The sequence below is a fragment of the Tursiops truncatus genome, chromosome 1 (assembly GCF_011762595.2).
Source record: "Tursiops truncatus isolate mTurTru1 chromosome 1, mTurTru1.mat.Y, whole genome shotgun sequence".
NCBI classification, from domain to species: Eukaryota; Metazoa; Chordata; class Mammalia; order Artiodactyla; family Delphinidae; genus Tursiops; species Tursiops truncatus.
Genome location: NC_047034.1, coordinates 48,441,324 through 48,468,358, shown reverse-complemented (window position 1 = coordinate 48,468,358; position 27,035 = coordinate 48,441,324). Strand labels below are relative to the sequence as shown.

At 46.4% G+C, this 27,035-nt stretch overlaps 1 protein-coding gene across 1 annotated transcript in view; it reads left to right on the top strand.

The window, feature by feature from the left end:
* The window catches only part of CACNA1E (calcium voltage-gated channel subunit alpha1 E), a 296,790-nt gene that overhangs the window by 87,061 nt on the left and 182,694 nt on the right, over window positions 1-27,035 (top strand). Inside the window, exons 4-6 of the mRNA XM_033853854.2 lie at window positions 4,415-4,518; window positions 5,825-5,977; window positions 7,117-7,298. Of these exons, the coding sequence (XP_033709745.1) occupies window positions 4,415-4,518; window positions 5,825-5,977; window positions 7,117-7,298 (439 nt within the window). The remainder of the gene's footprint in view (window positions 1-4,414; window positions 4,519-5,824; window positions 5,978-7,116; window positions 7,299-27,035) is intronic.

Below are 27,035 nucleotides of genomic sequence, written 5' to 3'. Positions count from 1 at the left end.
GGCAGGGCTGAGCCCTGACATCCATCAGGAAACACTTTTTGAACATTCACAGCCTACAGAACACAGTCTCTGTGCTGGTGCTGGTCAGAAGTTTGTTTGCTGTCCGATTGTCCTCTGCTTGGGGGGATACAGTAGTAATTAAGACCCCCCTGTGTGTCCAGAGCTCTCCACCAGGCTCTGTGCTCATGGTGACAAAAGGAATGGAGAACACAGCCCTCACTCCTGAAGAGCACATGCGTATGCCTCTTGGGACGGCGGAGAGCTTAGCTTTTATTAACTCAGAACTGAACTCCTCCGCAGTGGCCTCGCTCTGACCTTGTGGTGCACGTGTCCCTTCCTGTGTGTATGTGTAGGTACTGTGGCGGTCACCACCTGGGGTGCGAGGAGCCTCATACCCTGCTGGTTCTGAGAGCGATTGCTGTCAAGTCTGTAGGAGTTAGCAGTTTGTGGCCTTGGAACGAAGGAAGCCAAGTTCCTTGGCTCGTTTGGCGACCACACTCTGCAACCTTGGTATTTTTAGCAACTCACTGGACTAAGGAACAGTGGAGCTGCCTGGGACCGAGAAGACGCTGCCCGGCGTCATGGCAGAGAGGGAAACGATGGGTTTTGATCTCACAGGAAAACTAACTTTAATGCCTGTTCTTGCCATTTATTAGAAATTTAATTTTGTTCTGAGCTTCAGTTGCCTCCCCTATGAAGTGGAGTCGATAGTAATATCAGGATATTTTGGAGGATTTAATGAGATAACATATTGGAAAATGCTAGCAGATAGTAAGCCCTGTATTTGTCCACTGCAGTATTTCCCATTCTCACAGCACTTTGTAAACACCTGTTCTGACACTCTTCATGGTGAATTATAATCATTTCATTTCCGTGTCTGTCTCCTTCCACTAGACTGAGGGCCAGGGTCTTTTCCTCTGGTTCACTTTCCCAGAGCCTCTCGTGCAGGCCTGCTCCGCACAAGGCTTGGAGCTGTGCTGAGCTGGGTACTCTTCAGTACTTGGGTTTTGCTAGGAGGCAAGTCTTTGAATTTTGAGTCTTCCTCCTTCCTCCCTCCCTCTCTAACTCTCCCACTGAGGGCTGGGCAGATCCTGTCCTGTGGGATCTGTTTGAGAGCAGGAGTCTTAGCAGTACATCAGAAGATCCTCATTAGACCCTACAGTGCTCGAGGCCAGATTTCCTGTGCACTCCTGTATGCTCACACAGGCGCGTGTTTGGGTAGCAAATCAGCTGTGCTATCTGAATCTTTTCATTGATAAGCTCTAGGGTTTCTGCAGTATGTCTGTCCATTTGGTCTCTGCCTCAACACGTTTATTACTTTCATCAGTGCAGTTTCGAGCATTTATTGAGCACCTTTTACTTGCCAGACCCTGGGCTAGGTGTGGGGCCTGTCGAGATGAGGAAGACGGTGTCTCCAGGTGAGAAGCTCTGAATCTCAGAGGGTAGACAGATGAGAACACAGAGACTTCCTCTGGGATATGGTAAGGGCAGTGATGGCGGTGGGCACAGAATTTTATGGGAGCTCAGAATAGGGCCCTTTTCCTTAATGATCTTTTCCTCTAAGGATCCCATTGCTCCTGTTTCTGACAGGTGGATTGGGGAGCCACATCGTGATTCCTGCCCTCAAAGACGATTTGAATACTAGCAGGTAGCCAGCGGCCAATGTGCAGCAGCCAGAGATTCAGTTGACAGCCCTCCTGCACTGGATGAAAGAGAAGAAAATTCTGAGGGCCAGGGGAGCACAGGGCCACAGGTGCACAGCCCTGCCTGAAGTGTGATGGGGCTTTGGAGGACTGGGGAGAGGTTGGTTCAGCTGAGGGTACAAACGGCCTGGACACATCTCATGGCTGGCCACACGAGGCCCCTGCACCATATTTTTGCTTCTCTGACGTTAACTTTACTTTTCTTCTCTTTCCCATGTCATCATCCCTGTTTCTCTGACATTTGCTTCTCCACCAGCTTTCACTTCTTCTTCTTTCCCTTATTGCTTTCATCTCCCCATTTCCTTTGCTCACTGCCCATCCTCTCATTCTGCTTTCCCTCTGCTGCTTTTTTTTCTCTCTACACCTGCACCTTCTTGCCCTTTAATGTCGTCCTTGGCCTCCTACCTCCGTGTTCCGAAATGTACCTTGTTCATCTCTGGGCTGGGGAGGAGATTTTCATTTTCAATGGCCCTTCTTATGATATGAAAGAGCATCTCACGTGTATCTGGGTATCCTAGGAAACAGAACTCTGGTTTCTGAACGGGGCAGATTCTATCCACTGTGTTTGTAAGACAGCGAACCAGAGGGAAAGCAGCCTCCATGCGTGCCCCTCCGAAGACTGAGTACCGTCTCCTTCCCTTGTTAGCGGAATCAGGGGAGCAATGACACCATTTTCCTGGGGTTCTGTTTCTCTATCACTATACCTATCCTTGAAGCCTCTCTTTCTCTCTCTCTTTTTTCCTTTGTTTTTTTTCTATTTCTGTCCTGTTTTTCACTCCTATTTTCCATGTTTCTCCTTGTTCTCTCTTCTCTTCAGTTTTTTCCTACTTACTAGAAATTACATCACTCCCCTCCCTAATGTTACTCTTTGGCCTTGGAAGATAGAGTCAAAAGCAGTGTCTCCTGAACTCCCTCCTTCTAAGATGAGAGGATGGAAGTTTGGGTTGGGAGAGACAGAGAACACCTAGCTCCTGAGATGCTGTATGAGACTAAACTTTCTTTCTGGTTCTGATTTTGAGATTGGATCCATATAGAATCATAGAATCTTAAAGTTGAAAGAAATCTCTATTGGTCATTTAAATAACCTTCAACCCAATGTTGGAACCCTCTTACCTTCGTAAAAGAGAGTCCTTCTGTCTGTCCTTGAATACTTCGAATGTCGGGAAGTCACTACCACATAAAGCAGCCCACTTGGCTGTTGGCCAGCACTGCTTGTATCAAAGTTACTGCTTGTGATTATAATCTGGGTCTGTGTAATTTGCCTCTGTTGATCCTGTATCTACTTTCTAGAGATAATAGAGCATAAACGTTTCGTTCACGTATTAAAAAGACTTCAAGGTATCTTGAATGTCAAATGTCAGAGAAACAGGGTTGATGACATGGGAAAGAGAAGAAAAGTAAAGCTAACGTCAAAGAGAGAAGCAAAACTATGGTGCAGGGCCTCGCGTGGCCAGTCACGAGATGTGTCCAGGCCCTTTTTACCCTCAGCTGAACCAGCCTCTCCCCAGTCCTCCAAAGCCCCTTAAAATAATTAAATGAAATAAATCATTCTTGCCACCCTTTGACCATACAGAAAACTCAGTTTTCTGAATGAGTCATTCCCCAATAGTTCCACATAGCTGAAATTGTCCCGGAAGTTGTAAGGAAGAAAAAGCAGTACCCTACAGAAAGAAGACTAAAATTAGAGTTGTCAAGGCAATATTATTAACATTTGTGTTAGATATAATGTCTGTTTTGCACGTTATAGTTTACAGAACACTCATAACATTCAATTCCATGTCGTTTTGTTTTTGTAACTAGGCCATGGTACTCACCCAGTTTGTAGATAAGGGTAGCGTGGCTCATAGAGGTTGACTGGCCTCAAGGCACCCAGTTCACAAGTACATGAGTCAGGACTGAAACCCAGTTCTTCTGACTGTTAGTCTTCTGCTGTACCTGTCATAAATACTTAAGTGTCTTTGTCTCTCCAAAGTACCTGCAGTGTCATGGGATTATATGAAATAAATTGTCCCCTCAAGACAAGGTACTTGGTGTACACCATCTAATAGGATTGTTATGGATTTTTGTTGTGTGTGTGTGTGTTCCTGGATATGGCTGTGGAAGTAGAAACGTGGAAACAAAGAAACCAAATCCAGGTCACACAGTGATTATAAAAATACTGCATGGGGACCAGTGACATTATTCCCTAAGTATAAGCATCAGAGTGATTGATTTTGTTTGGTAAAAATTCTAAGTGTCAAGGTAAAGAAGAGTGAGTTACTCCTTTACTGCAGTTAATCCAGAGAAATTTCCTGAAGGCAATAGGAGACAGGGGAATCGAAGAAAATTTTAAGATAAAATATGTGAGGCCCTTGGTAGGTTGGAAAGAGGGGAAGGAAATTGGCAAGGGGCAGAGAGGAGGGTAGGGGACACGGTTTCGGGGCAGGGATGAGACAGATGCTGGGGACCTTGTGTTTTACTAATGATTTGGAGCTAGGATTCCATTGCGATGATCAGTTTTCCTCCTTTTCGAAGTGAAATCCATGCGGCTAAATTTAATTCCATTCGGAATCACTGGTGATTCACCCAAGCTCAGGTGCGCCCACACGCAGCTGGCATCAGCTCTGTGTGCTTTCCAGGCCGATGATCCTTCTTTAACCCAGCTTCCCCCGTGGAATAGTGGGAGAAAGGCAGACTGTGGTAACCTTGACCTTCTGTGTCTCCATCTGCAGCATCCTGGCCACTGCGGGAACCCACTTCAACACACATGTGGACCTGAGGACGCTCCGGGCTGTGCGTGTCCTAAGGCCTCTGAAGCTCGTGTCGGGGATACCTAGTGAGCACCTTTCTTCTTTCTCCTCTTCTGAGAGCTTTACTGATGTGTCCTCAACCAGATCCAGGGTCGAAGAGAATTAGGGATAAACAAGAAATAATTTCTCCTGAGAGGAAGCCCCTGCAGTAATAAATAGAGGACCTGCGGCAATCCGGCATCACCTGCCATTTTAAAATTTAGCAGACTTTTTTCATAGTTAAAAGATAATGAAAGATCTTTGTAAAAAATTGGGAAAGTAAAGGAAATAATAGAAAATGAAGAGCACCCATTATCCTATCACTCAGAAATATAACTTTTGTTAACATTTTAGCATATTTTTTCATTCATTTTTTCCTGTGCATTTTAATGTGATTGGGATCATGCTGTAACTTTGGTATTGGATCCCATCATAAGCATTTGATTTTCCTGACGTTAAAAATTCTTCAGGGCTTCCCTGGTGGCGCAGTGGTTGAGAGTCCGCCTGCTGATGCAGGGGACACGGGTTTGTGCCTCGGTCCGGGAAGATCCCACATGCCGCGGAGCAGCTGGGCCCGTGAGCCATGGCCGCTGAGCCTGCGTGTCTGGAGCCTGGGCTCCGCAACGGGAGAGGCCACAACAGTGAGAGGCCTGCATACCGCCAAAAAAAAAAAAAAAATTCTTCAGAAATATGATTTTTAAATCTGTATTATAGTCTGTCTTATACAGTCCCTGACTTGGGTAGTCATTTCTGTGTTGCTATTCATTTAGGTTATTTCCAGTTTTCTTTTTCTAACTAGAAATAGTGCTGCAACAAACATCTTTTTACTTAAATATTATTCAAATCTCTGATTATTTTCTTAGGCTAGAATCCTAGAAGGACAATTTCTGGGTCAAAGGATATGGTGTTTCATGAACAGTGGTTGTACTAATTCTGCTTCCCCAACAGTGGGTGGGAGAGCTGGGTCTGAGATTGAGTCCTTGTTCTTACAGACTTACAGCCTAGCAGGGCTGGGCCCAATTCCCTTTAGGAAAGAAGCGTATTCTAATAAGTTTCATCTATAGGAGGAATCCAGAAGACAGCATGGGTGCAGTGAATAAGGGAAGGGTGATAGGTATGTAAATGATCAGGAAATGGTGAGGAAGAGGTAGGGATTGATCCCTAGGGGAGGGGGTGATGGCCGTCTTTGGCTTGACTCATCCTGGTTATCCTTTCGTGAATTGCTTTATCATTTCAGGATCAATGGCTCTTTTCCCTCAGACTTGCCCCTCTTCTCCCAGGAAGAAGTCAGCCTGCCGTATGAGGTGGTGCCGAGCGAGGGCTCCGTTTATCATTCTCTTGCTTTCCTTGCAGGCCTGCAGATTGTGTTGAAGTCCATCATGAAGGCCATGGTGCCTCTGCTGCAGATTGGCCTTCTGCTCTTCTTTGCCATCCTGATGTTTGCGATCATCGGCTTGGAGTTCTACAGTGGGAAGCTGCACCGAGCTTGCTTCATGAACAATTCAGGTAGGGGCACTGTTTGCTGACGTCTGCTGCTTCCCTCCTCTCTCCTCTGGTCATCGGGGTCATTTCAGGGCATTTGGAGGCTGGTCCCAACCCCAGAATTAGAACCAGAGGCTTCCTAGTCAGCAGCTTTACGAGGCCCAACCAGCCTAAAGATCCCCATTGTGCATTGATACCGCAAAGCGAGTAACCTCTTAGGTTTATAGTTTATTTCAATAGAAGGTCTCAGCTGCCCCATCCCTTGGTAGGAGGCCATCAGAATGCATGTCAAAAACCTTCTGCCTGAAGAATTACCCTTTGTATGTGGCCTCTTTGGCCCACAGCCAGAGAGACCAGGAGTCCGGAGTCAGATCTGGGGCCCCTCCAGAGCTTGGGGACATTTTCCACCCATGCTCGAGCTCATGACCTTCCCCCTCTCTGCTGTGACCCACACATAGTGTGGAAGAACTGGGGGAGTTCTGAGCATGACTTGGCAGGGGTGCTTGGGAGATGAGCAGCGTACACAGATCTGGCATTCTTGTCTCCCTGTATCTTCTTTGTTCTTTTCAAGTTCAGTCGAGTGCTTTAGGAGGAAAGGGGGCAGGGGAGAGGTTGAAGGAGCCCAATTAGGTACCATGTTTTTATGAAAAGAATCTTCAAAGGACACCTTTCACGTTGGATTTTTATTTTTGTCTTATTTAAGATGAGGAATTTAGGCCATAAAAACAAGGAGTTAAGATCCACGGAAGGGACTGTAGTTTATAATTGTTCCCAAGGAACCCAGAAAGAACTAAGAGTCTATCCTGGAGTCTGAAGTTAGAAAATCAGTAAGATTCTGCCTTCAGCTCAGACCTTTCTGGGTGACCCAGTCCTGTAAATTCCCGTGGGACTCAGGAGAAGGTAGAAGATGTGACCTGAGGAAAGGGGGGGGGGGGCATGTGGAGGAGGCTTCATTTTCACAGGAGGTTGGGAACCATTGGGTTGAACACATGGTATGTGAGCTGTGAGGTGCAGAGATGCCAGAGAAGGGTAGGAGCTGGAGACAAAGAAGGACAAACCTTTCTGTGGGAAATAGAATTGCATGCTTGTGGCCTCCTGGGATCGTTTCCAGCTCATGCTAAGCATCGTGTGGTTTATCCCCCACCCTCCAAATGTGTCTGCAGGTATTCTAGAAGGATTTGACCCCCCTCACCCATGTGGTGTGCAGGGCTGCCCAGCTGGTTATGAATGCCGGGACTGGATCGGCCCCAATGATGGGATCACCCAGTTTGATAACATCCTTTTTGCTGTGCTGACTGTCTTCCAGTGCATCACCATGGAAGGGTGGACCACCGTGCTGTACAATGTGAGTAGAGCTGGCGAGGGGCCGGAGCAGGTGTGTGTGTGTGTGTGTGTGTGTGTGTGCGTGTGTGCGTGTGTGTGTGTGTGTGTGCGTGTGTGTGTGTGTAGACTCAACCATGGTTGCCCTCCCACGGGCTACCTTTTCCTTTCCTTCTAACCTGATTCTGTCTGTATAAATAATGGGTGGAACATGGGGTAGCTTACAAAAAGCCCCCTTTAGAAGGACTTCTGGACATAATCTATACTGAGCAGTTCATTTGCCTCTGTTTTTTGGCCTCTTGCTAAGTACACAGCTTCTTAATATAGTTAGGAAATTACATGCCATATTTGATGGGTGAACTGCTAGTCAGATCAGCTCAGCCGTTTTGTTCTGCTACTGGTTCGACATGGTGGTGGGATTCAGTGAGGGGCACCAAGAGGTATAGATTTGTTGGTTGCTGTCTTCAAAGAGCTTACCACTGGCCTGGGAAGGTATTCCGGTAGTTCCCACCCCTGGCCGCACACTAGAAGCAGCTGGGAGGGAGCTTTAAAAATTGACATCGCCTGGGCTCTACTCCAGACGAGTTAAGTAGGAATAGCTAGGGGTAGAGACCTATCATTGATTTTCTTTTTAAAGCTTCCTAGCTGATTCTAATATGTAGCTTCCCTCAAGAACCATTGCATCACATGCACATAAGTAACACGCTTAATTGTAAGACTCACTAGGGATGCTTGTTGAAAATTCTGATTCACAGGCCCTTGGAGATTTTGATTTCATGTGGTTTTGAATAGTTGGTGAGCTGAGCTACATTTTTTACACGTGCCCCTGGTGATTCATGTGATCGGGCATGTTGGGAAAGTTCTGAGTTGGTGTACAAGACAGGGCTATCTAACTGTCTGTGCGGGATGTTAGAGTGAGCACTGAAGTGTCTTCCACCTCCCAGAGTCTGATCTCAACAAGTTATGAAAGGCATGGTGCAGAGTCTAAGTTCTAAAATGAGAGGGTGGGGAGGTGTGTGCTTTGCTACATAGGAGGCCTAGGGGGGGCAAAGCAATTTGGGCAAATTGTCTTTGTAAATAGGTGCTCATAAAGGTCCGTACCCTCCTATGCATACAGCCAGCCCACCCCAAGGCAGATCCGTTTGGAGCAATCACTCATCTTACTTGCCCTCCCACAGTCTACCTTTACCTTTCCTTCTAACCTGATTCCGTCTGTATAAATAATGGGTGGAACATGGGGTGGCTTACAAAAAGCCCCCCTTAGAAGGACTTCTGGACATAATCTATACCGGAAGGAAAGGAAATGCTGTCTCAGGAGAGACTCAACCAGATTGTCATGGAGGAAGAGCCAGGGTCTGCATAAAGCCCGTACAAGTAGGTACCTAGTAAATGTCCATCACTAACCTGGACCCATTCCCAAGCTCCCAGGCAGGTAGAGCTTTGCAGAAAACAGCCACAGGCTATTATGCCAAAGCTCTACAGGGCAGTGAAGAAGTCCCAAGGACCAGCATATGCCCAGAAAGCCCAGGGGGGTTATGTGTGACCTAGAAAACCCTTGAGGACACTCTGGGATTCTCACCAGTTGTGGGGTGGCAGGAAGGAGGTCAGGGAGGCGAGGTTGATGAGTCCAGTTGCTCCTCATTTGAGATGTGAAGGTTGTCTCGAAGCCGTGTCACTCAGATTAACCAGGCACCTCTGGAAATGACAGCACTGTCCCCACAGCGGCTGGTGTCATTTGCGGGGCTTTGGGAGGGATGTATTTCACTTATATGTGTAGACTCACCTAAGTGATGTGATAAATGCATTGAAAGCCTGAAGGGAGAAGTGTTGCATTTGAAGATAAAGGCGAGATCTGTTGGTCCTCCAGAGCCAAGGCTCAGAAGGTACTGAGATAAACAGGAATTACTCATCACTTACATTAGTTCCTTTGTTCATTCATTCTTTCGACATATATTAGTGAGCATCTGTGATGTGTCAAGCAGTGTGCTAGGCACTGGGGAAACAGAGGGGAAAAAAAGTGCCATGATCCCTGCTCTCCTGGTGCTCTCTTCAAATTCCAGTCTCCCTCAGGTTATCTGTCCAACATAGGTATGGAGGTCACCCAGACACAGTGAACGCAGGTGTGCTCTACCGAGGAAGCAGGGAGAAGAGGTCAAGCTGCAGATTCTCTGAAACCTTGGATTGCATGGGCTCCCAGGGCCACAGACTCACAGTACCTCTGACAATGACATCAGTCATTGAACTTCAGTTTACTGAAGGCCTCCTGCTACCCCTGTGGCTGGATCCAGACTTGAGGGAACTCAATGAGCTGTTGGGCTGATTTCCAAAAAGTGGCTGCTTATGGGGCAGAATGAACTCATGCCCACTTTGAAATGACATCACTTTCCAAAGCATTGGATCTAGGGGGAGGGCATGGAGCCAAGAGTCCACAGGCAGAGGTGATGGTTGTAGTTAGATGGGTAACGACCCCTTGATTCAGGAGAAGGTGGATGAAAAAGGCCAGTGGAACAAGGACAAAGTCTGGCTCCTTAGGAAGAGAAGGAGCCATCAAAGTCTGGGCTTCCTTTGAGCAGGAGACTGGGGTGGAAAGCATGGCCCAGGCAGAGCTCTCTCGCAGGAGCTAGATGCGCATCCTGGAGTTAGGGTTCTCTGCTACTGGAGGAAGGTTCAGAGCTGTGGACTCCTCAGTCTGGTGGGTGTAGGGCTTGCAATATATGGTGGAGTCACGTCATACAAGCTTTTGTTAAAGAAACCAAAATTCAACTGAGTGAATTTCAAAGATGTTATTGACTTTATTCAGCCATTCATGAATTGGGCAGCATCCCATCTAGCAGCTGGAAAGGAGCTCTGAGGAGCTGTTCAAAAAACGAAAGGCTTTTGTAGGCAGAAGGGTGCTGGACCAGGAAGTTAGTAAAAAGTGGATTAGTTGTGGCAAGGTCACTTTCCTTTGGGGCGTGGCAGGGTTTTATCAGGAAGATGCTGGTGCAGATGACTCACCTGATCACTAGTGCTGAACAGGTGATTCCTGATTGACTGGTTTAAGAGCCCATTTGTGGGAGAGGCTGACACTGAAATGAAATTTTGCATTGGTGACATGGGGCTTAGCATAACCTGTTGTCTTGTTTTAAACACTTTTAATTTACCCAAATTCAACCATTTAGCTTGGACAGGAAAGAGGATCCAGGATGGGGGAAAATAACAATTTAAATAGTACAGACTGGGCTTCCCTGGTGGTGCAGTGGTTAAGAATCCGCCTGCCAATGCAGGGGACATTGGTTTGAGCTCTGGTCCAGGAAGATCCCACATGCTGCAGAGCAACTAAGCCCGTGTGCCACAACTACTGAGCCTGCACTCTAGAGCCCGTGAGCCACAACTACTGAGCCTGTTTGCCACAACTACTGAGTCAGTGTGCTGCAACTACTGAAGCCCGCACACCTAGAGCTCATGCTCCACAACAAGAGAAGCCAGTGCAATGAGAAACCTGCGCACCTCAACGAAGAGTAGCCCCCGCTCACCGCAACTAGAGCAAGCCTGCACGCAGCAATGAAGACCCAGCACAGCCAAAAATAAATAAATTAAAAAAAATTTTTTTTAAATAAAAAGTACAGACTAATTCACCTACCACCCCTCTCCCGCTTATGCCCATTGAAAGTATGAGATTAGAGATGCCTAGGATCTTGGTTGAAAACGTGCAGATTCTGAAAGCCCATGTCAACGATACCTGAGTATTTATTTTTCTTCTCTTAATTTTAACTTAAGATTTTTTAATGACAAAACTTTACATATATATTGGAACTGGTTACACAGCACTGAATTAACTATGAACAACTAGTCACCTGAGTACTCTAAATAGATGTATGTATATATGTATGTTTCTACATAGAGAAAAATTACCCCCTGTGCCTTTTATTATTACCACTGCTAATAAGACGCAGATATAACTGTTGATCTCCCTTTCTACCACTATTCCTGGAAGGCCCAATTCACCCAGCCACTGTATTTCTTCACAAAGACCACAAAGTAAAGGGAGTCCCTATTTTCCCGTCCAATGCCTCTTCTATTCAGTGGTTACAACAAATACGTAAGATTTATTGGCGCCAGTTATAACCAAACCATTAGGAGAACCTTCAGGTTTACACTGTACGCAGAAGCTCTCTCAAACATGTGGACTCAGTTTAACCTTTTTCTATGTAAGTTAAATGCTTCCCTGGTGTTTGCATCCCTTTTCTGCCGCACAGACCCTTCCTAAATGCCTCCTGTGACCTTGTGTGGCTCTGCCATTGATTACCGTTGACTTCATTTGCATGTAGCTTTTCTCATGAGCATGCATGATTGTAAGGGTGGGGGAGAGTTCCCATTGTCAGGGCAACCTGGAGTCCTGCGTGCTGTGCTCAATTTAGTCTCTCCCAAAATTTCAACTTGGCTTGGTCCCACTCCAACTGTATTCTTGGCTTCCCTCCCTCTTGTGGTAGAAAGATGCAAAGCAGTCTACGGTTCTGCTGGCTGCTTCTTCCTGTTTTGACTGTCTCTCCCAAGGTCTCCTCCATTTGCAGACTCTCCCCTCTTCTTACGAGTTTAATTCCTTTCATTTCTTCTAATCTGGATAGGTGTTGCTTCTCCAGGACAGCACCTTCTCCCTCAGTGCTGTTCACTCCGCAGATGTTACCGTGGCTCCATTATTAACTTCTAACCTTCTTCACCTGGGTGAGGTGTGGCTCTCAGATCTGGCTTTCTCCCGATTCTGGGCTGAGTCTGATTTCCCTGTCGTCATTCTGGTTTTATGTTCTCTGCTGTTTGTGGTACCAGGAATATAATATACAGATTGCGGGGGTTCCCATTCGCTGTCTGCAGTCCCCCCAATCTGTGCTCTTCAAGTCCAGTCGTTTTGATCTGTATTTCTACATTTCATCTGTATTTTTCATCAAGCTATTTCTCTTCTCACCTGGTGTTGATAACTCATGCAGACGCGGACACTTTTGGAGGCGTGCGTTCTTCGGCTTCACAGGTGCGCCAGCTGTATCTGTTATGACTGCCTCGGTGCTCTGCGCTGCTGTGGGAAGATTTTTATACTGTTTCCTGGCTTTTGGAAAGAAGAGGCAACCTGTGGTCTGATGCTTTCTGAGAGTCTTCCTCCCTCTCAGAAGTCCTTCGGTCTGTGACAGAGCCCGTGACGCTCCTTAAGTTGCCTTCTCCCAGCTACACATAGTTAATCTGTGCTAAATGGTTAACAGAGAACTCACTTTTTGCCTCGTTGCTGAAAAAATAATTGTACGTATACAACATATAATTGTTGTATGTTGAAAGAATAATGCCACATCCGAGGGCTGCTGGAAAACTGCCGTCTCCAGCTTCCTGAAGTTTCTCTGATTTTATAGTATCTGCAGAGAACGTGTTCGGTGCTGAGTTCCATGCGACTAGGGAATGTTGTTTGCTCATCTCTGCTTTAGTTTTCATCACCACCTCCTCCACATGCTCTGGGAACAGAACATACTCAGAGCTCATTTGACAGATAGGGGCCAGGAACCTACCATCATCTTACGGTGTCAGAGTGATAAGGTGTACCAGCTGACCTAGGATAAGGTGTCTAGTTGGTACAATTTGTAGACTCCTGTAACCGATCACTCATGCTCTGGAATAGGCTGTTTTTTTCCCCACATCCCTGTCTGTGCAAGCCTGTTCCTGTGTCCTTGCAGTCGTCTGGGTCCCTGTAATATAGATGACACCTGGAATCTGATACCAGTTGATACCAGTGTCTGTTCACCTGTGACTTGTCTAACACACAAAGGGATTAATAAGTGGGTACCGGAAGTTAGTCTGCCCCTTTCCCGTGAAGGCTGAGAGGTGAAGTAGATGGGGAGGAAGATAAAGAATTGAGTTTGGACATGAATGAAAAATTTGCGATGCTTATTTGATATGGTGTAAGGAGAGAGTTGGGTAAATGGATTCAGGGTAGAAGCCTAGGCTGGAGATAATAAATTCAGGAGTTTTCTGTGTATAGAATGGTATTTAAAGTGCAAAGACTGGATAAACCATCAAGGAAGGAAATATCTAACTATAGAGAAGAGGTTCCAGAACTGAGTTCCAGTGTTAAGATGTGGGTGAGCTAAGGAGTTAGCAAGAAGACTGAGAAGGAGCCGTGGGGGGGCAGGGTGTCCTATAGGCCAAGGGAAGAGAGTGCTTCAGGAAGAAGCAGCGGTGATCAGCTGAATCAAATGCTGCCTAGAGATGGGTCAAGGGAGATAAGGGCTAAGAATTAATCATCAGAGGCCAGGAGGGGAAAGTGGGAGGGGCGAAAACCTGATTGGAGAAGGTTTAAGAGAGGTTTGGAGACAGCCATACAGACCGTTGTGTTGAGTTTTGTTGAAAGAGAAGCAGAGAGAGTGGGGCAGGTAGAAGAAATACCACTTGCTTTTTGGTGAGAATGAGTCATTCAAGGTAAAAATCATTGCTGCTGGAGAGAGAGGACAGCTGGTGGAGCGGCCTTCGAAAGCAGGTGAGAGGGGGTGGGCTCCTAGCCCATCAGAGCACAGGTTGGAGGGCGAGGCTTGGAGCCCAGCTTCATGGTTCATCCATAGTCCTAGGAGGGAGGCTGCAGAGGCCGGGATGGGGGGTAGACGTGGTGACGGAAGCGTGTAGAAATTCCCCTATTGCTTCTATTGTCTCGATGAAATAGAAAGTCAGGTCATGAGCCGAAGGTGGGAGGAGGGAAATGCTGGAAGTTGGAGCGAGGGACTAAGTGCAGTGGGGATCTGATCGCCGGGCAGCATGGAGGACCCGCTCGGGGTTAATGGTGCTGGGGTGAAAGTGAGACCAGTGACTGTGTTGTGTTTTCCTGTAGTCACGTTTGGCCCCTGAGGTTCAGGCAAGGAAGTAGGTGGAGAGTTGGCTTTCACCAGAGTAGTTCTAACTGGTGAGCACACTAAAATGAGAGTCAGGAGAGGTGGAATTTGAGCTGGGTAGGGAAGAAAGAGGTGGGGAGGCGGGGGGAGACTGTGAAAAGGGAGTAAACGGATCATAGGCCTTTTTTCAAATGTTACTCTGGAATCTCCTGGACAAATTCAGTCTATGGAGTGAGTTTGAGAAACCTGTCTCATTGCATAGAAGACGTAGGCAGTGAGCTTTAAAACCAGCTGTTCTGATTTCTAGTTCGGCGCTTGAACTGCCCCCAGTAGAGGGAGAGTGAGTGAGTGAGGGGTGTGTGTCCCCGTGAGCAGAGTAAGCCGTGACAGAAGGTGTGGCACACCTCCTGGGCCCTCCCAGACTTCACTCCTGGGCACCTCGCCCTGCGTCAGCCCAATTCAGAGCGTTGACTGGGGAAACTTTGGGGGACTGAAACCTACCAGGCCCGCCCACTTTCCTCACTAGCATTGTACTCTGTAATCCCGTTTTCCTCTTCAGAGTGTCTTTTTTTTTTTTTTTTTTTTTTTGCGGTACACAGGCCTCTTACTGCTGTGGCCTCTCCCATTGTGGAGCGCAGGCTCAGCAGCCATGGCTCACGGGCCCAGCCGCTCCGCGGCCTGTGGGATCTTCCCTGACCGGGGCGTGAACCCACGTCTCCTGCATCAGCAGGCGGACTCTCAACCACTGTGCCACCAGGGAAGCCCCAGAGTGTCTCTTTTTAAAAACACACTGAGGTGGATGGACCTAGAGTCTGTCATACAGAGTGAAGTAAGTCAGAAAGAGGAAAACAAATGCCGTATGCTAACACATATATATGGAAACTAAAAAAAAAAAAAGTTCTGAAGAACCTGGGGGCAGGACAGGAATAAAGACGCAGATGTAGAGAATGGACTTGAGGACATGGGGAGGGGGAAGGGTAAGCTGGGACGAAGTGAGAGAGTGGCATGGACTTATATACACTACCAAATGTAAACTAGATAGCTAATGGGAAGCAGCTGCATAGCACAGGGAGATCAGCTCGGTGCTTTGTGACCACCTAGAGGGGTGGGATAGGGAGGGTGGGAGGGAGACGCAAGAGGGGAGGGATATGGGGATATATGTATACATATAGCTGATTCACTTTGTTATAAAGCAGAAACTAACACACCATTGTAAAGCAATTATACTCCAATAAAGATGTTAAAAAAAATAAAGATATTGGCTTTTCAGGTGGAAAAAAAAAAAAACATTTATGTTTGTAGCTTCTGCTGCTGCCTTTGGCAGCCTGTTCTCCATGTGAATCACTTGTCCTCCCTCTAAACCCTGCAATGCCTTTCTCCTTGCTCCCTGCCCGCTGGGCCGGAGCCCGGGGTCCACAGCTTCCAGTCCCTGGTTCCCTCCGTGGACTAAAAAAAACTGTGGTTTGCTTTCTTTCTCCTTCCCATCCATAGCTGCTTCTACCCTGAAATTATTCCTACTCTTTCATATCCATTTTGATTTCTTAATAACTTGTCAAACCAGAGATGTCAGCGTGTTTAGGGTTGATTCCAAATATGCGAAGTTTGCCTCCTGATCAGGTGCCTGAATTTCACACCACGCACTCACCAAGCCAGTCTCCAGATCTTTCACCTGTGCAGAACCATTAAGCTGGCTCAGGGCTCTTTGCCTTTCTTTTAGCCCACTCTAATACACAATTTAATTTCTGATCCCTGGCCAGAGGCCTCAGGTGCCTGGTGTGTCATGCAGGCTTAGGCTATGATCTCTCTGTTCTGAGGCAACCCCAGGCCTTAGGACTAAGGGGCAGAAATTAACGGGGGGTGGTGTGTTGGTGACTCAGTGGCTGTTTCAGGTACTTTCAACTGGCTCACCCTGGAGGCCAAATCCTTACGGAATCCCAGCCAGACCGGTTGGCGCAGTGCCAGCCTCTGGCACTAGGCAGCCAAAAGGTCTCTGTTCATTTTACCCTCAATTTATCATTCACCAGAAAAATATTTATTGAGGACTTTCTTTCAGTGCCCCTCAGAGTGTGGGCCGTCTTAGAATTGCCTGGGGGCAATTAATGTAATTTCAGATTCCTGGGCTCCTCCTGGGTCTAATGAACTGGCAGCTACAGAGCTAGGAAGAAGGAATCTGTATTTTTAACAAGCTCTCTTGTGATTCTCAGGCCACAGTGAAGTGTAACAGTTCCGTGTGGTTGTAATGAGTGGGCTGGGGGAGGGTGAAATGGGAGCATACTAAAGAGAAAGCCTTCAGAAAGCCCGTCTCCCCCACTACATGGATTTCTACGAGGTCCTACTTTAATCAAAATTTGGGCTTCCCTGGTGGCGCAGTGGTTGAGAGTCCGCCTGCTGATGCAGGGGACACGGGTTCGTGCCCCAGTCCGGGAAGATCCCACATGCCACGGAGCGGCTGGGCCCCTGAGCCATGGCCGCTGAGCCTGCGCGTCCAGAGCCTGTGCTCCGCAACGGGAGGGGCCACAACAGTGAGAGGGCCGTGTACCGCCAAAAAACAAATTGTCTAATATAAAGTGATTGACACACAGTGAGCTCTCAGGAAAGAGGACCAGGACCAGTGGCATTTCCATCCTCCTGAGGGCACTTTGCTGGCTGCCTCCCTCCCACGCCTGCAGGGTCTCTTCTCCCTCTCCCATCCCAACACCTCTGCCCTTTGCCCTGGATCAGGGACTTGTCAGCTGAGATCCATAGGTGACTTTGGTGGCTTTACAAAATTGTCTCAAATTTTTTTTTAACATCTTTATTGGAGTATAATTGCTTTACAGTGGTGTGTTAGTTTCTGCTTTATAACAGAGTGAATCAGTTATACATACACATATGTTCCCATATCTCTTCCCTCTTGCGTCTCCCTCCCTCTCACCCTCCCTATCCCACCCCTCTAGGTGGTCACAAAGCACCGAGCTGATCTCCCTGTGCTATGCAGCTGCTTCCCACTAGCTATCTATTTTACGTTTGGTAGTGTATATATGTCCATGCCACTCTCTCACTTCGTCCCAGCTTACCCTTTCCCCTCCCAGTTTCCTCAAGTCCATTCTCTACATCTGCGTTGTTTTTAAAATATATCTTTTTTTTGACTTTTTGTATAATTGAAGTGCAGTCGATTTACAATGTTTCAGGTGTACAGCAAAGTGATTCAGTTATATATATATGTATTCTTTTTCAGACTCTTTTCCATTATAGGTTATTAGAAGATATTGAATATAGTTCTCTGTGCTATCCAGTAGGTCCTTGTTGTTTATCTGTTTTCTATATGGTAGTGTGTATCTCTTAATCCCAAATTCCTAATTTATCCTTACCCCGCCCTTTCCCCTTTGGTAACTGTAAGTTTGTTTTCTATGTCTGTGAGTCTATTTCTGTTTTGTAAATAAGTTCATTTGTATCATTTTTTTTTGGTTCCACATGTAAGTGATATCATATGATATTTGTCTTTCACTGTCTGACTTACTTCACTTAGTATGATAATCTCTAGCTCCATCCATGTTGCTGCAGATGGCATTATTTCATTCTTTGGCCGAGTAATACTCCATTTTGTGTATATATATGTGCACCACATCTTCTTTATCCATTCATCTGTCGATGGACACTTAGGTTGCTTCCATGTCTTGACTATTAAATAGTGCTGCTATGAACACTGGGGTTCATGTATCTTTTCGAATTAGAGTTTTTGTCTTTTCTGGATATGTGCCCTGGAGTGGAATTGCCGGATCATATGGTAACTTTATCTTTAGTTTTTTGAAGAACCTCCATACTGTTCTCCATAGTGACTGTACCAGTCTGCATTCCCACCAACAGTGTAGGAGGGTTCCCTTTTCTCCACACCCTCTCCAGCGTTTATTATTTGTAGACTTTTTGATGATGGCCATTCTGACTGATGTGAGGTGATTCCTCACTGTAGGTTTGATTTGCACTTCTCTAATGATTATTGATGTTGAGCATCTTTTCACACGCCTGTTGGCCACCTGTATGTCTTTTTTGAAAAAATGTCTATTTAGGTCTTCCACCCATTTTTTGACTGGGTTGTTTGTAAGCTGTTTGTGTGTTTTGGAAATTAATCCCTTGTCAGTTGCATCATTTGCAAATATTTTCTCCCATTCCATGGTTTGTCTTTGCGTTTTGTTTATAGTTAAAATATATATTTTACCTGTCACACTTCCTTGAATACAAGATACATACCATTGATTATAAGATCTACTAAAAAGTTAATAATGGGGCTTCCCTGGTGGCGCAGTGGTTGAGAGTCCGCCTGCCGATGCAGTGGACATGGGTTCGTGCCCCGGTCCGGGAAGATACCACATGCCGCGGAACGGCTGGGCCCCTGAGCCATGGCCGCTGAGCCTGCGCGTCCAGAGCCTGTGCTCCGCAACGGGAGAGGCCACAGCAGTGAGTGGCCCGTGTACCGCTAAAAAAAAAAAAATGTTAATAATGGCATTTCAGGAGGGAACCCCTACTACATTCTGTATGTTACATATTCGTATATTCTTAGTCCTAAAACCTTTGTCTGCAAAGAAAGGTGTATCTTAGAATCGAGGAAGTAGAAAATGATGAAAAAAAACTAATTTAAAAAGACACACGTAATCAATGTGTTCGAGACCAGATCTTCATGCTTGGAGACGGTTCATGATTGCCCTGGCTTATTTGTGCAGACCTTGGAGTAAAGCTCCGTTTGCCACCTGTGTTCGTTTGAACTTTGTGTAAATGTGCTATTAGAAGGCTGGTAGTTCTGTGTTAGTCTTTTTAAAAAATTCAGGCCTGAGCTTGTTTGCTCACAGACAGTGATATATGTTAGCACGCTATTACTTTTCTGCATGATTGAGGATTTTCTCAGTACTATGAAACTAAAACAAAATACAGAAATAAACTGGATGTCAAAGCTGATTCAAGACTGCAGCAGGCATCCTACCCCCGGCTTTAGTGCTCGTCTTCCCCAAAACCACCTTATGTTTTGAGCGATTGATTCTACATTACATACATGTTTTGTATGATAAATGCATATATATATATATATATTAAATGGCAAAAATACATTTATGCCAGAGGTGTTCCTCTCTGTACGTTTTGTGCATTGATGTTCTGATGATCTTGTTTGAAACAATGATTTCTTACTAGACGTGGTATAACAGTGGTTAGGAATCCTGGTCCCACCCTTACTACCTGTGGGACCTGGACAACTTAACCTCTCTGCCTTATTATCCTTATCTGTAATGTGAGGATAATTTCGGTACCCCCCTCACAGAGTTGTAAGAATTAAACGAGATATCTTGGATAAAGCCCTTGACATGTGCCTAGCACATAGGAAGCACTAATGGTGTTAAATAATTATTTAGAACATTTTGTGAAAACCACTCATATAGGGGAGACAAGCAGAACATCTTCTTCCACTGCCCACTCGCTGTCCAGATCTTCTCCTCTCCGACTGGTCCTTTCCTATCTCTCAGCCTAGCCACTTAGTACCTTTCATATGCATCGTTGCCAATCTTACATTCATGTTTTTTGAATTAGTTTTTCCTCCAAAACATTGGCCACCTCCTCCACAGAGCCTTCTCTGACTATCCCTGAAAACTCAAAGGAAAAGAGATCTTTCCTCTAAGGCCTCTCCCCCAGACCTAAACGTCAGTAGCATTCACCTGATGTTTTTCCCAGATTCCCCTATCAGGAGTTGTCTTTTAGGTGCCTCTGTCCCTTTTCCCTTTCAAAACACCATTCTGTCTTCTGGCATCAACCACAGTTCCCCAGACATGATTATGTATTCAGTAAATATCCATCAATAGGCTAATTTCACAGAGAGGCTCTGTGAACCCACCCAGGGTGCCCTGGCTTCCAGGCCGCCCGGCTGTCAGCATATGCAGCATAGGGTCTAGGTTCAGATGAAGGAGCTGCTGTCGGGAAGGACACCGCTAATGCTGGACAGTGGGCTGTCCCCACTGTTGCTGCCGTCTGCTTTCCCTGCTGTGCTCCAGCTCAGCGCCATGCTCCCTTCTCCTGTGACAGGTAGAGGCACACACAAAAAAACCCAACTAGTGAAAAGTAGGGGGACTGTAATTTATTGGAATGTTTACACAGGGTTTGTGTGTAATTAGTAGTTAGTTTCTGTGACACAGTTGGCCTTCCTGGCTTGGAACCTGGCTCTGAAATGCTCTTAAAGAGACCCAGACCTAAGAGATGGCAATCTGAGACATGGTTAGGGTTTGGGAACAGAACGAAGAGAAAGTATGCCCTGTTTTCTGTGATGAAACGTGACCAGGAACAACCCCAAATTGAAGACTCCCTACACACACACACACACACACACACACACACACACACACACACTCTCTCTCTCTCTCTCTCTCTCTCTCTCTCTCTCTGTTTCTGGGATCACTTTCTGCAGCTGAATCCACCTTTTACAAGATCCATTTTTTTTTTTTTTTTTTGCGGTATGCGGGCCTCTCACTGTTGTGGCCTCTCCTATTGCGGAGCACAGGCTCCGGACGCGCAGGCTCAGCGGCCATGGCTCACGGGCCCAGCCGCTCCGCGACATGTGGGATCTTCCCGGACAGGGGCACGAACCCGTGTCCCCTGCATCGGCAGGCGGACTCTCAACCACTGCGCCGCCAGGGAAGCCCTACAAGTTTCATTTTTTACCTTTGTGAACATCAGCTTGGGATTTGATACTTACACTGAGGATAGGGGGACAGCCCCTGGACCCCCTTCTGCCATGAGCCCTGTGATCGTTGTAAGTGTCAGATGAATAAATAAACATGCGTTAGTCTTCTCATTAGTAATACGCGGGTAATACCACCAGCTGTTCCTAACCTCAAGAGTCTTGTAGCAATTACATGAGCTAAAACATATGAAAGTGCTTTGAAAAAGACCCTCATTCTTTGCTTTATGAGTGCTTTTTTTTTATTTTTCAACATCTTTATTGGAGTATAATTGCTTTACAATGGCGTGTTAGTTTCTGCTGTATAACAAAGTGAATCAGCTATACATATACACATATCCCCATATCTCCTCCCTCTTGCGTCTCCCTCCTTTTTGCTTATAAGAGCTGTGTACTTATAAACTCGATTTTGCTAAGTGAGCTTTTTTTTGTTGTTTTTGTTTTGCTTATTCAAATAGAGTATCTGATTGCTGCTGGGGGCATGTAAGGCAAACTCTCCCATCATGTTTCCTTTTCCTTAGCTTCCATTTGCTCTGTGTACTGAGAGCTCTCATGGCCTGTGCTTTTGCTTTGAAGCGTAGTATTATTTATATTATGTGCACGTTGAAAAACATACCTGTAGTTGATGCTAAAATGGCTTCTGAACACATTTTACGTATTCATGCCAGTTCTTACTAACTTGAATTACCTCTGGATAACTGGCGAAATGCTGATGTTACAGCTGCTCTCAAATTCTAACACACTTCAGGACTTTCTACACTTGGCGTTAGGGCAGACCTGACATTTATCTCCAGCAGTGTTCCTGAATGGGCCGGGACTGAGCCCTTGATGAAGTTTTTAGCAGTCTGGCATAATGAGAAAATAATAACAATACAGTTTTTTGGGAAGCTAAATTTGTTCAACTTGAAGTTGAATTTTCAAAGTTAATATCTTTTCTTGGCAGAAGAAAAAGTTAACAACTGTATGGCAAGCCCATAGTCTTTTGTATTTGTTTTGTGAAAATTCTCTGATCTGTGAAAGTTGAAAAAAAAAACTGTGGTTATATAGATTTTATCTATATGATAGATTAATCTATTAATATAATTACATTGATGTAAATAATTGTGAATGCACAATATTGCTGTTAGCAGCTTGGCATGTGAGTTTTTTGTTTGTTTGTTTTTCCCCATTGTGGTGACAGTGAGCTTTTTACATTAATTTTAACAGGAATTAGTAGTTGCTTATGTGACTTGTCACCAAAGAACGAATATTTTAGAAAACCAGTTAGGCTGGCATAGCGAATACCATAAGGAATAGGTAGTATTCAACATTGGGTTGTACTCAGAAGATCTGGGTTCAAGTTCAGGTTTTATTTTCTGTCTACTCCCCCTCCCCCATACCATGATCTTAGGCAAGTCACATGACCTCAGTGAGACTCATCTTCCTCTTCCGTTAAATTGGAACACTTAGTTCATATTATGGTTGTAAGAATTAAATCAGAATGTATGCATGAAAGGGCTTTGTGCACCAAGATATGCTTTATAAATTTAAGGGATTGTTAAAATAGTTTAAGGTTATGAACAGTGATGTTTAGAGGATTTCTGTTTTTGAGCTTCACAATAATCGATCTTTCACGTATCATCTTTAAATGTGTTTTGGCAGATACGATCAGTAGGCTCCCTAGGAAATAAGGCAGAATATATATATTTAGAATATGGTTAGGATCTTTCTCTTTCCTTTGTGCACAAAACACGGTACCGTGACCTTTTCCAACTGTTTCCTTGATGATGTAAAACAGAGCCACCACTCCCGGAGTCTTTTGTATAAAAGGAGCAGATTCCTAGATGAAGCAGAAAAGAAAGGGAGTGTGGGAACGTGAGTGCTTTTCCAAGGGACCCCACCTTGATCTGAATGACCGAGGTGTGCCTCCACCTGCCTTCGGGGGTGCTGCTAGGTACAGCTGTGCCATTGAATCAGAGAGGCCGCCCTTCCTGATTTGGAAGGAAAGGCAGGATCGAAAGGGCAGCAGGCACGCGCACACCCAGGTGATCACGCCTCCCTCACCGCCAGTCGTGATCACATTCGAGCTCTTGGCAACGTGTCTCCCAAACCCAGGTGGGGCTGGGGTAGTTCGCCAGGCTGGTGCATCTCTGTCACAGCCTCCCTTCCTCCCAGGGTTTCCAATCAGGGCTCTCTCTCTCTCTTTCTCTCTCTCTCTCTCCGTCTTCCTTCCCTCCCCAGGTCTCCCACTCTCCTCTCTCTCTGTGACAGGTTCCTCTTCCTTAGCAGGTGGCGTTGGAGTGGCATGACACAGCCCCTCAGGGAGCGCGCCACCTGAATGGCTTGGGAAGAGCAGAGGCACCCATGGCTAATAGCTAGGTCACCAAGGTCATGCTCCCCAAAGAGTGGGCAGCGGGGTTCCAGTCCTGGGAATTACAGACTCTGTGGCCTCGTTGGGCCAGCAGTCTTGGTCTACCCTCCAGGACCCCAGTCTACCCGGGAACACGAACCTTGCCTGTCATCCTGCACTACTAGAAGCAGCTGTGACCGTCGGCCCACAGAGCCTGGGAAAGGTTACCGTGGAGAGTACCCGCCCCTGTTTAGTCTGTGTGCACGTGTGTAACAGTGAGAGGGAGGACGCGTGCCTCCCTTTTGTACCCAAGTTATTTATTGCATTTGTCTTACGACTTCCATTTAGAGCTAAATAAACTGCAAAGTGGGTTATTTAGCCAGATCTCGGGTGTCTTCAGCAAGTGGGGAAGTGGGCGGTGAGGAGGGAGAAAGATGGGAGCTTGGGCAGAGGAGATTCAGAGAAAGGGGCCAAGAGGAACAAGAGGTGGCTTTTCCCCTCCCTTCAGATGGATAAGGCACGCGTGTGCTGTGGCTTGTCCGCCGGGAGCCCCTTTGCTGGAGGACCTTGAAGCGCTTTCTCTGTTTCAGGCATTTGGGAAGCAGCCTCCTGTGGACATTATCTTGAGTTACAGTTTATGGATAAAAAAAACGAAGGCATGCCCTGCAGACTGCATGAAGTCTGCAGTGAGCTACCCTGCCTGGTAAGGCAGCTGCCCACCTCTGTGCTCACCTGACATGATCACATCTCTTCCCTACGTGCTCTGGTCTTAAGCAGCTCACAGAGGGGAGACACGCAAGGGAGAATGTCCTTAGAACATATTATAGCCACCGAATCCAAATGAGGTCTCATGTCCACAGCACAGTGTCCCTCCCTACCACCACGTGCCTGTCTGTGTGCCTATCAAGCTCCAGCTCCCTGCAGGCCCGGGGAACTCTTTGTCATTTCAAGAGACTGTTCGTCGATCAAAATCACTCATGAATTCTCTTTTGCACAGATTTGATAAAGGGTCTTTCTTGAGTACCAGAAGTACTGTACATAATTCATAACGTGAAGCAAGATGAAGTAGAAAGAGTGAGAAAAGATACTAAAAACTGGGGAATTAAAAGTTTTAAGCTTTGTTACAAGCTGGGAGAATGAGTCAGCAGCACATATGTCTTGAGGGAGAGTTTTGTGCCGAGCTGGTTTTGGGGTAGGGGCCCAGGGGTTCCAAAACGGAGGAAGAAGATTGCCCAGGAGTCAGAAGTAGGGGGTATAGAGGGAGATGACTGGGGGGCGGGGAGGAAAGGGGCAGACTGTGAGTGGGGGTGAATTCTAGCTCGTCCCTGCCTCTTCCCCTCGCCTCTAAGGAAGGAAATATCCTGGGGCCTTAATCATCTCCCTATCTCTCATTTCTCTCCTGGTTTAATTAAATTCCTGTTCTAATTTGGAAGAGCTTGCATATCCTTTTCTGCTGTGGCAACCAATCTCTTTTTATGAGACCCACCCCGGCGCTCAGGCACTGAGACCTCAGTGGGGACTTGGGTCCTCTGTGGCTTTTGCGGTCATGGACAGTTCAGAAGTGGGCAGAGGTTGGCTGGAGAGGAAAAGGGGGTTATCTTGCTGTTGTCAGTCATCTTGTTTCCCGTGGCCTCAGTCTGCCACCTCCCCTTACACCACCTGGAGTGAAGCCTCTTCTCCCATCCGTATGTCTTGATGTCTTTCTCATTGTGTTACTTCTCCTCTCGAAGGATGAAACATGCTATGTTGGAATCTCTGGACATTCAGTAATGCCGTAAAGAGAGATGAAAGACAAGATATATGTGGATAATAATACTAGCTACCATTTATCATATACCTACTGTGTGCCAGGCACTGTGCCGGGTCCTTTACCTGCGTGGCTTCTAGTTCTTACAGTAACCTTGAAGTTGAATCTGATCATTCCTTGTTTTACAGATGAGGCCACTGAGGCACAGAGAGGTTAAGTGACCTGCCCAGGGTTGTTCAGTTATTAAGGTAGAAAGCCTGGATTGGAACCTAGTGTTGTGTCACTAGAAAAGCCCAGGCTCTTTCCACGGCTCCCTGCTGCCATCAGTTAGAACAGATCGGCAGAGGAGGTGGTGGATGATTGGGCCATTCAGTTCAACTCAATGTACACAACAAACTTTAGACAGCCTCCTCATTGCCGGGATGGTAGAAGGTACTTTGTGGCTCCTTTTGAGGAGAGAAGACAGACTTGTGTTCAGCGGATGCCATGATACAGTGTTATCCCTTCCACCCTTGTGGACTGAGTGCTGTGAGAACAGCCAGACGATAGCCGTATTCTGTCTGAGGTGGTCAAGAAAGGCTTCGCAGAGAAACCTCACAGTGGCTTGCTTGGCACAGTGATTGTTTGGTGGGTTCAAGGAACAACAGGAAGGCAGGAGCACTTCAGAAGGGCATGGAGGGAAGAGGGATCAGAAAGCCAGTCGGGGCCAGATCCCATTGGGCCTCGCTGGGTTGTATTTCACGTTCGATGGGAAGTCTTCGAAGTGTTTTGAGCAGATGGGTGGTGTGACTTGGTATATGTTGAAAGATCACTCTGGCTGCTGTGTGGAGAACTGGCCATGGTGGGCAAGGGTGGAGGTAATAGAAGGCGATGGTGGTGAAGCCTGGGATGGTCACGCTGGCAGCGATGAACGGTGGTCAGATTGGGCTGTATTTTGAAGGTAGAGTCGGTAGGACTTGCCGATGGATTGAATGTAGGGTGAGAGAGAAAGGTGGGGACAATGATGGCTCCTCAGCTACAGTAGTGTATTAACAGTGGTACCATTTCCCGAGACAGGGAAGCTTAGAGAAGGGGCAGGTTGATTGCCCAGGGTCAAGAGTTCAGCTGGGGGTATGTTAAATTGGAGATGCCTATTGATGCATCTTAGCTATCCAAGCTAGTGGTGTCACGATGAGTGAGTAGTTAGATATATAAGCCTGGAGCTCAGGGGAGAGGGCAGAGCAGGAGATAACACATTTGAGAAGCATCAACTTATGAAAGGTTTTAGAGTTACGGGCTTGATGGGCTGATGCCGCACAGGGAGAAGGTATAGATAGAAAAGAGCTGTGACAAAGCGAGGGAGAGGCATGGACATATATACACTACCAAACGTAAGGTAGATAGCTAGTGGGAAGCAGCCGCATAGCACAGGGAGATCAGCTCGGTGCTTTGTGACCGCCTGGAGGGGTGGGATAGGGAGGGTGGGAGGGAGGGAGACGCAAGAGGGAAGAGATATGGGAACATATGTATATGTATAACTGATTCACTTTGTTATAAAGCAGAAACTAACACACCATTGTAAAGCAATTATACTCCAATAAAGATGTAAAAAAAGAAAAGAAAAGAGGATTAAGGACTGAGCTGCGAGGAACTACAACTCAATGTGTATTCGCCCAGCAGTGGCCCTATTAAGGCCCTGAGAACTTCGGGGTTTTCTCTCAGAGCTATTTTTTTGGAATTTAGCCCAAATGTAATATTATTACTTCTCCTAGGACATTAGCAGGATAATAACATGCTCTAGGGCCAGTTTGTCGATTATGGCCGGGACTTCTTTACTAGAGGGAAGGCAGATAGGAGTTCCCACCACCAGCCAAGGAGTTGGTTTAGGACAGATACAGTTTCAGGTGTGGACAAAGCTCTTCAATCCAAGTCTGTTCTGGTTTGGTTCCTTTTCCTTTCGTCTGCTCCTCTTCTATAAAAATTACATTTTCCCTCAAGATGATATTGCTCGTAAAGCTTGGTTTTTATTTGTGTAACTGTACTCCTTCACATTCAAGACATTTATGGGGGCCTACCATGTGCTGGACGCTGGGCTGAGTGCTGGAATGCTCCCTTTTCCAACCCAGGGCTCCTCTGAAAATGTCTGTACTGCTCTCTGTCATCTGCTCTCTCCC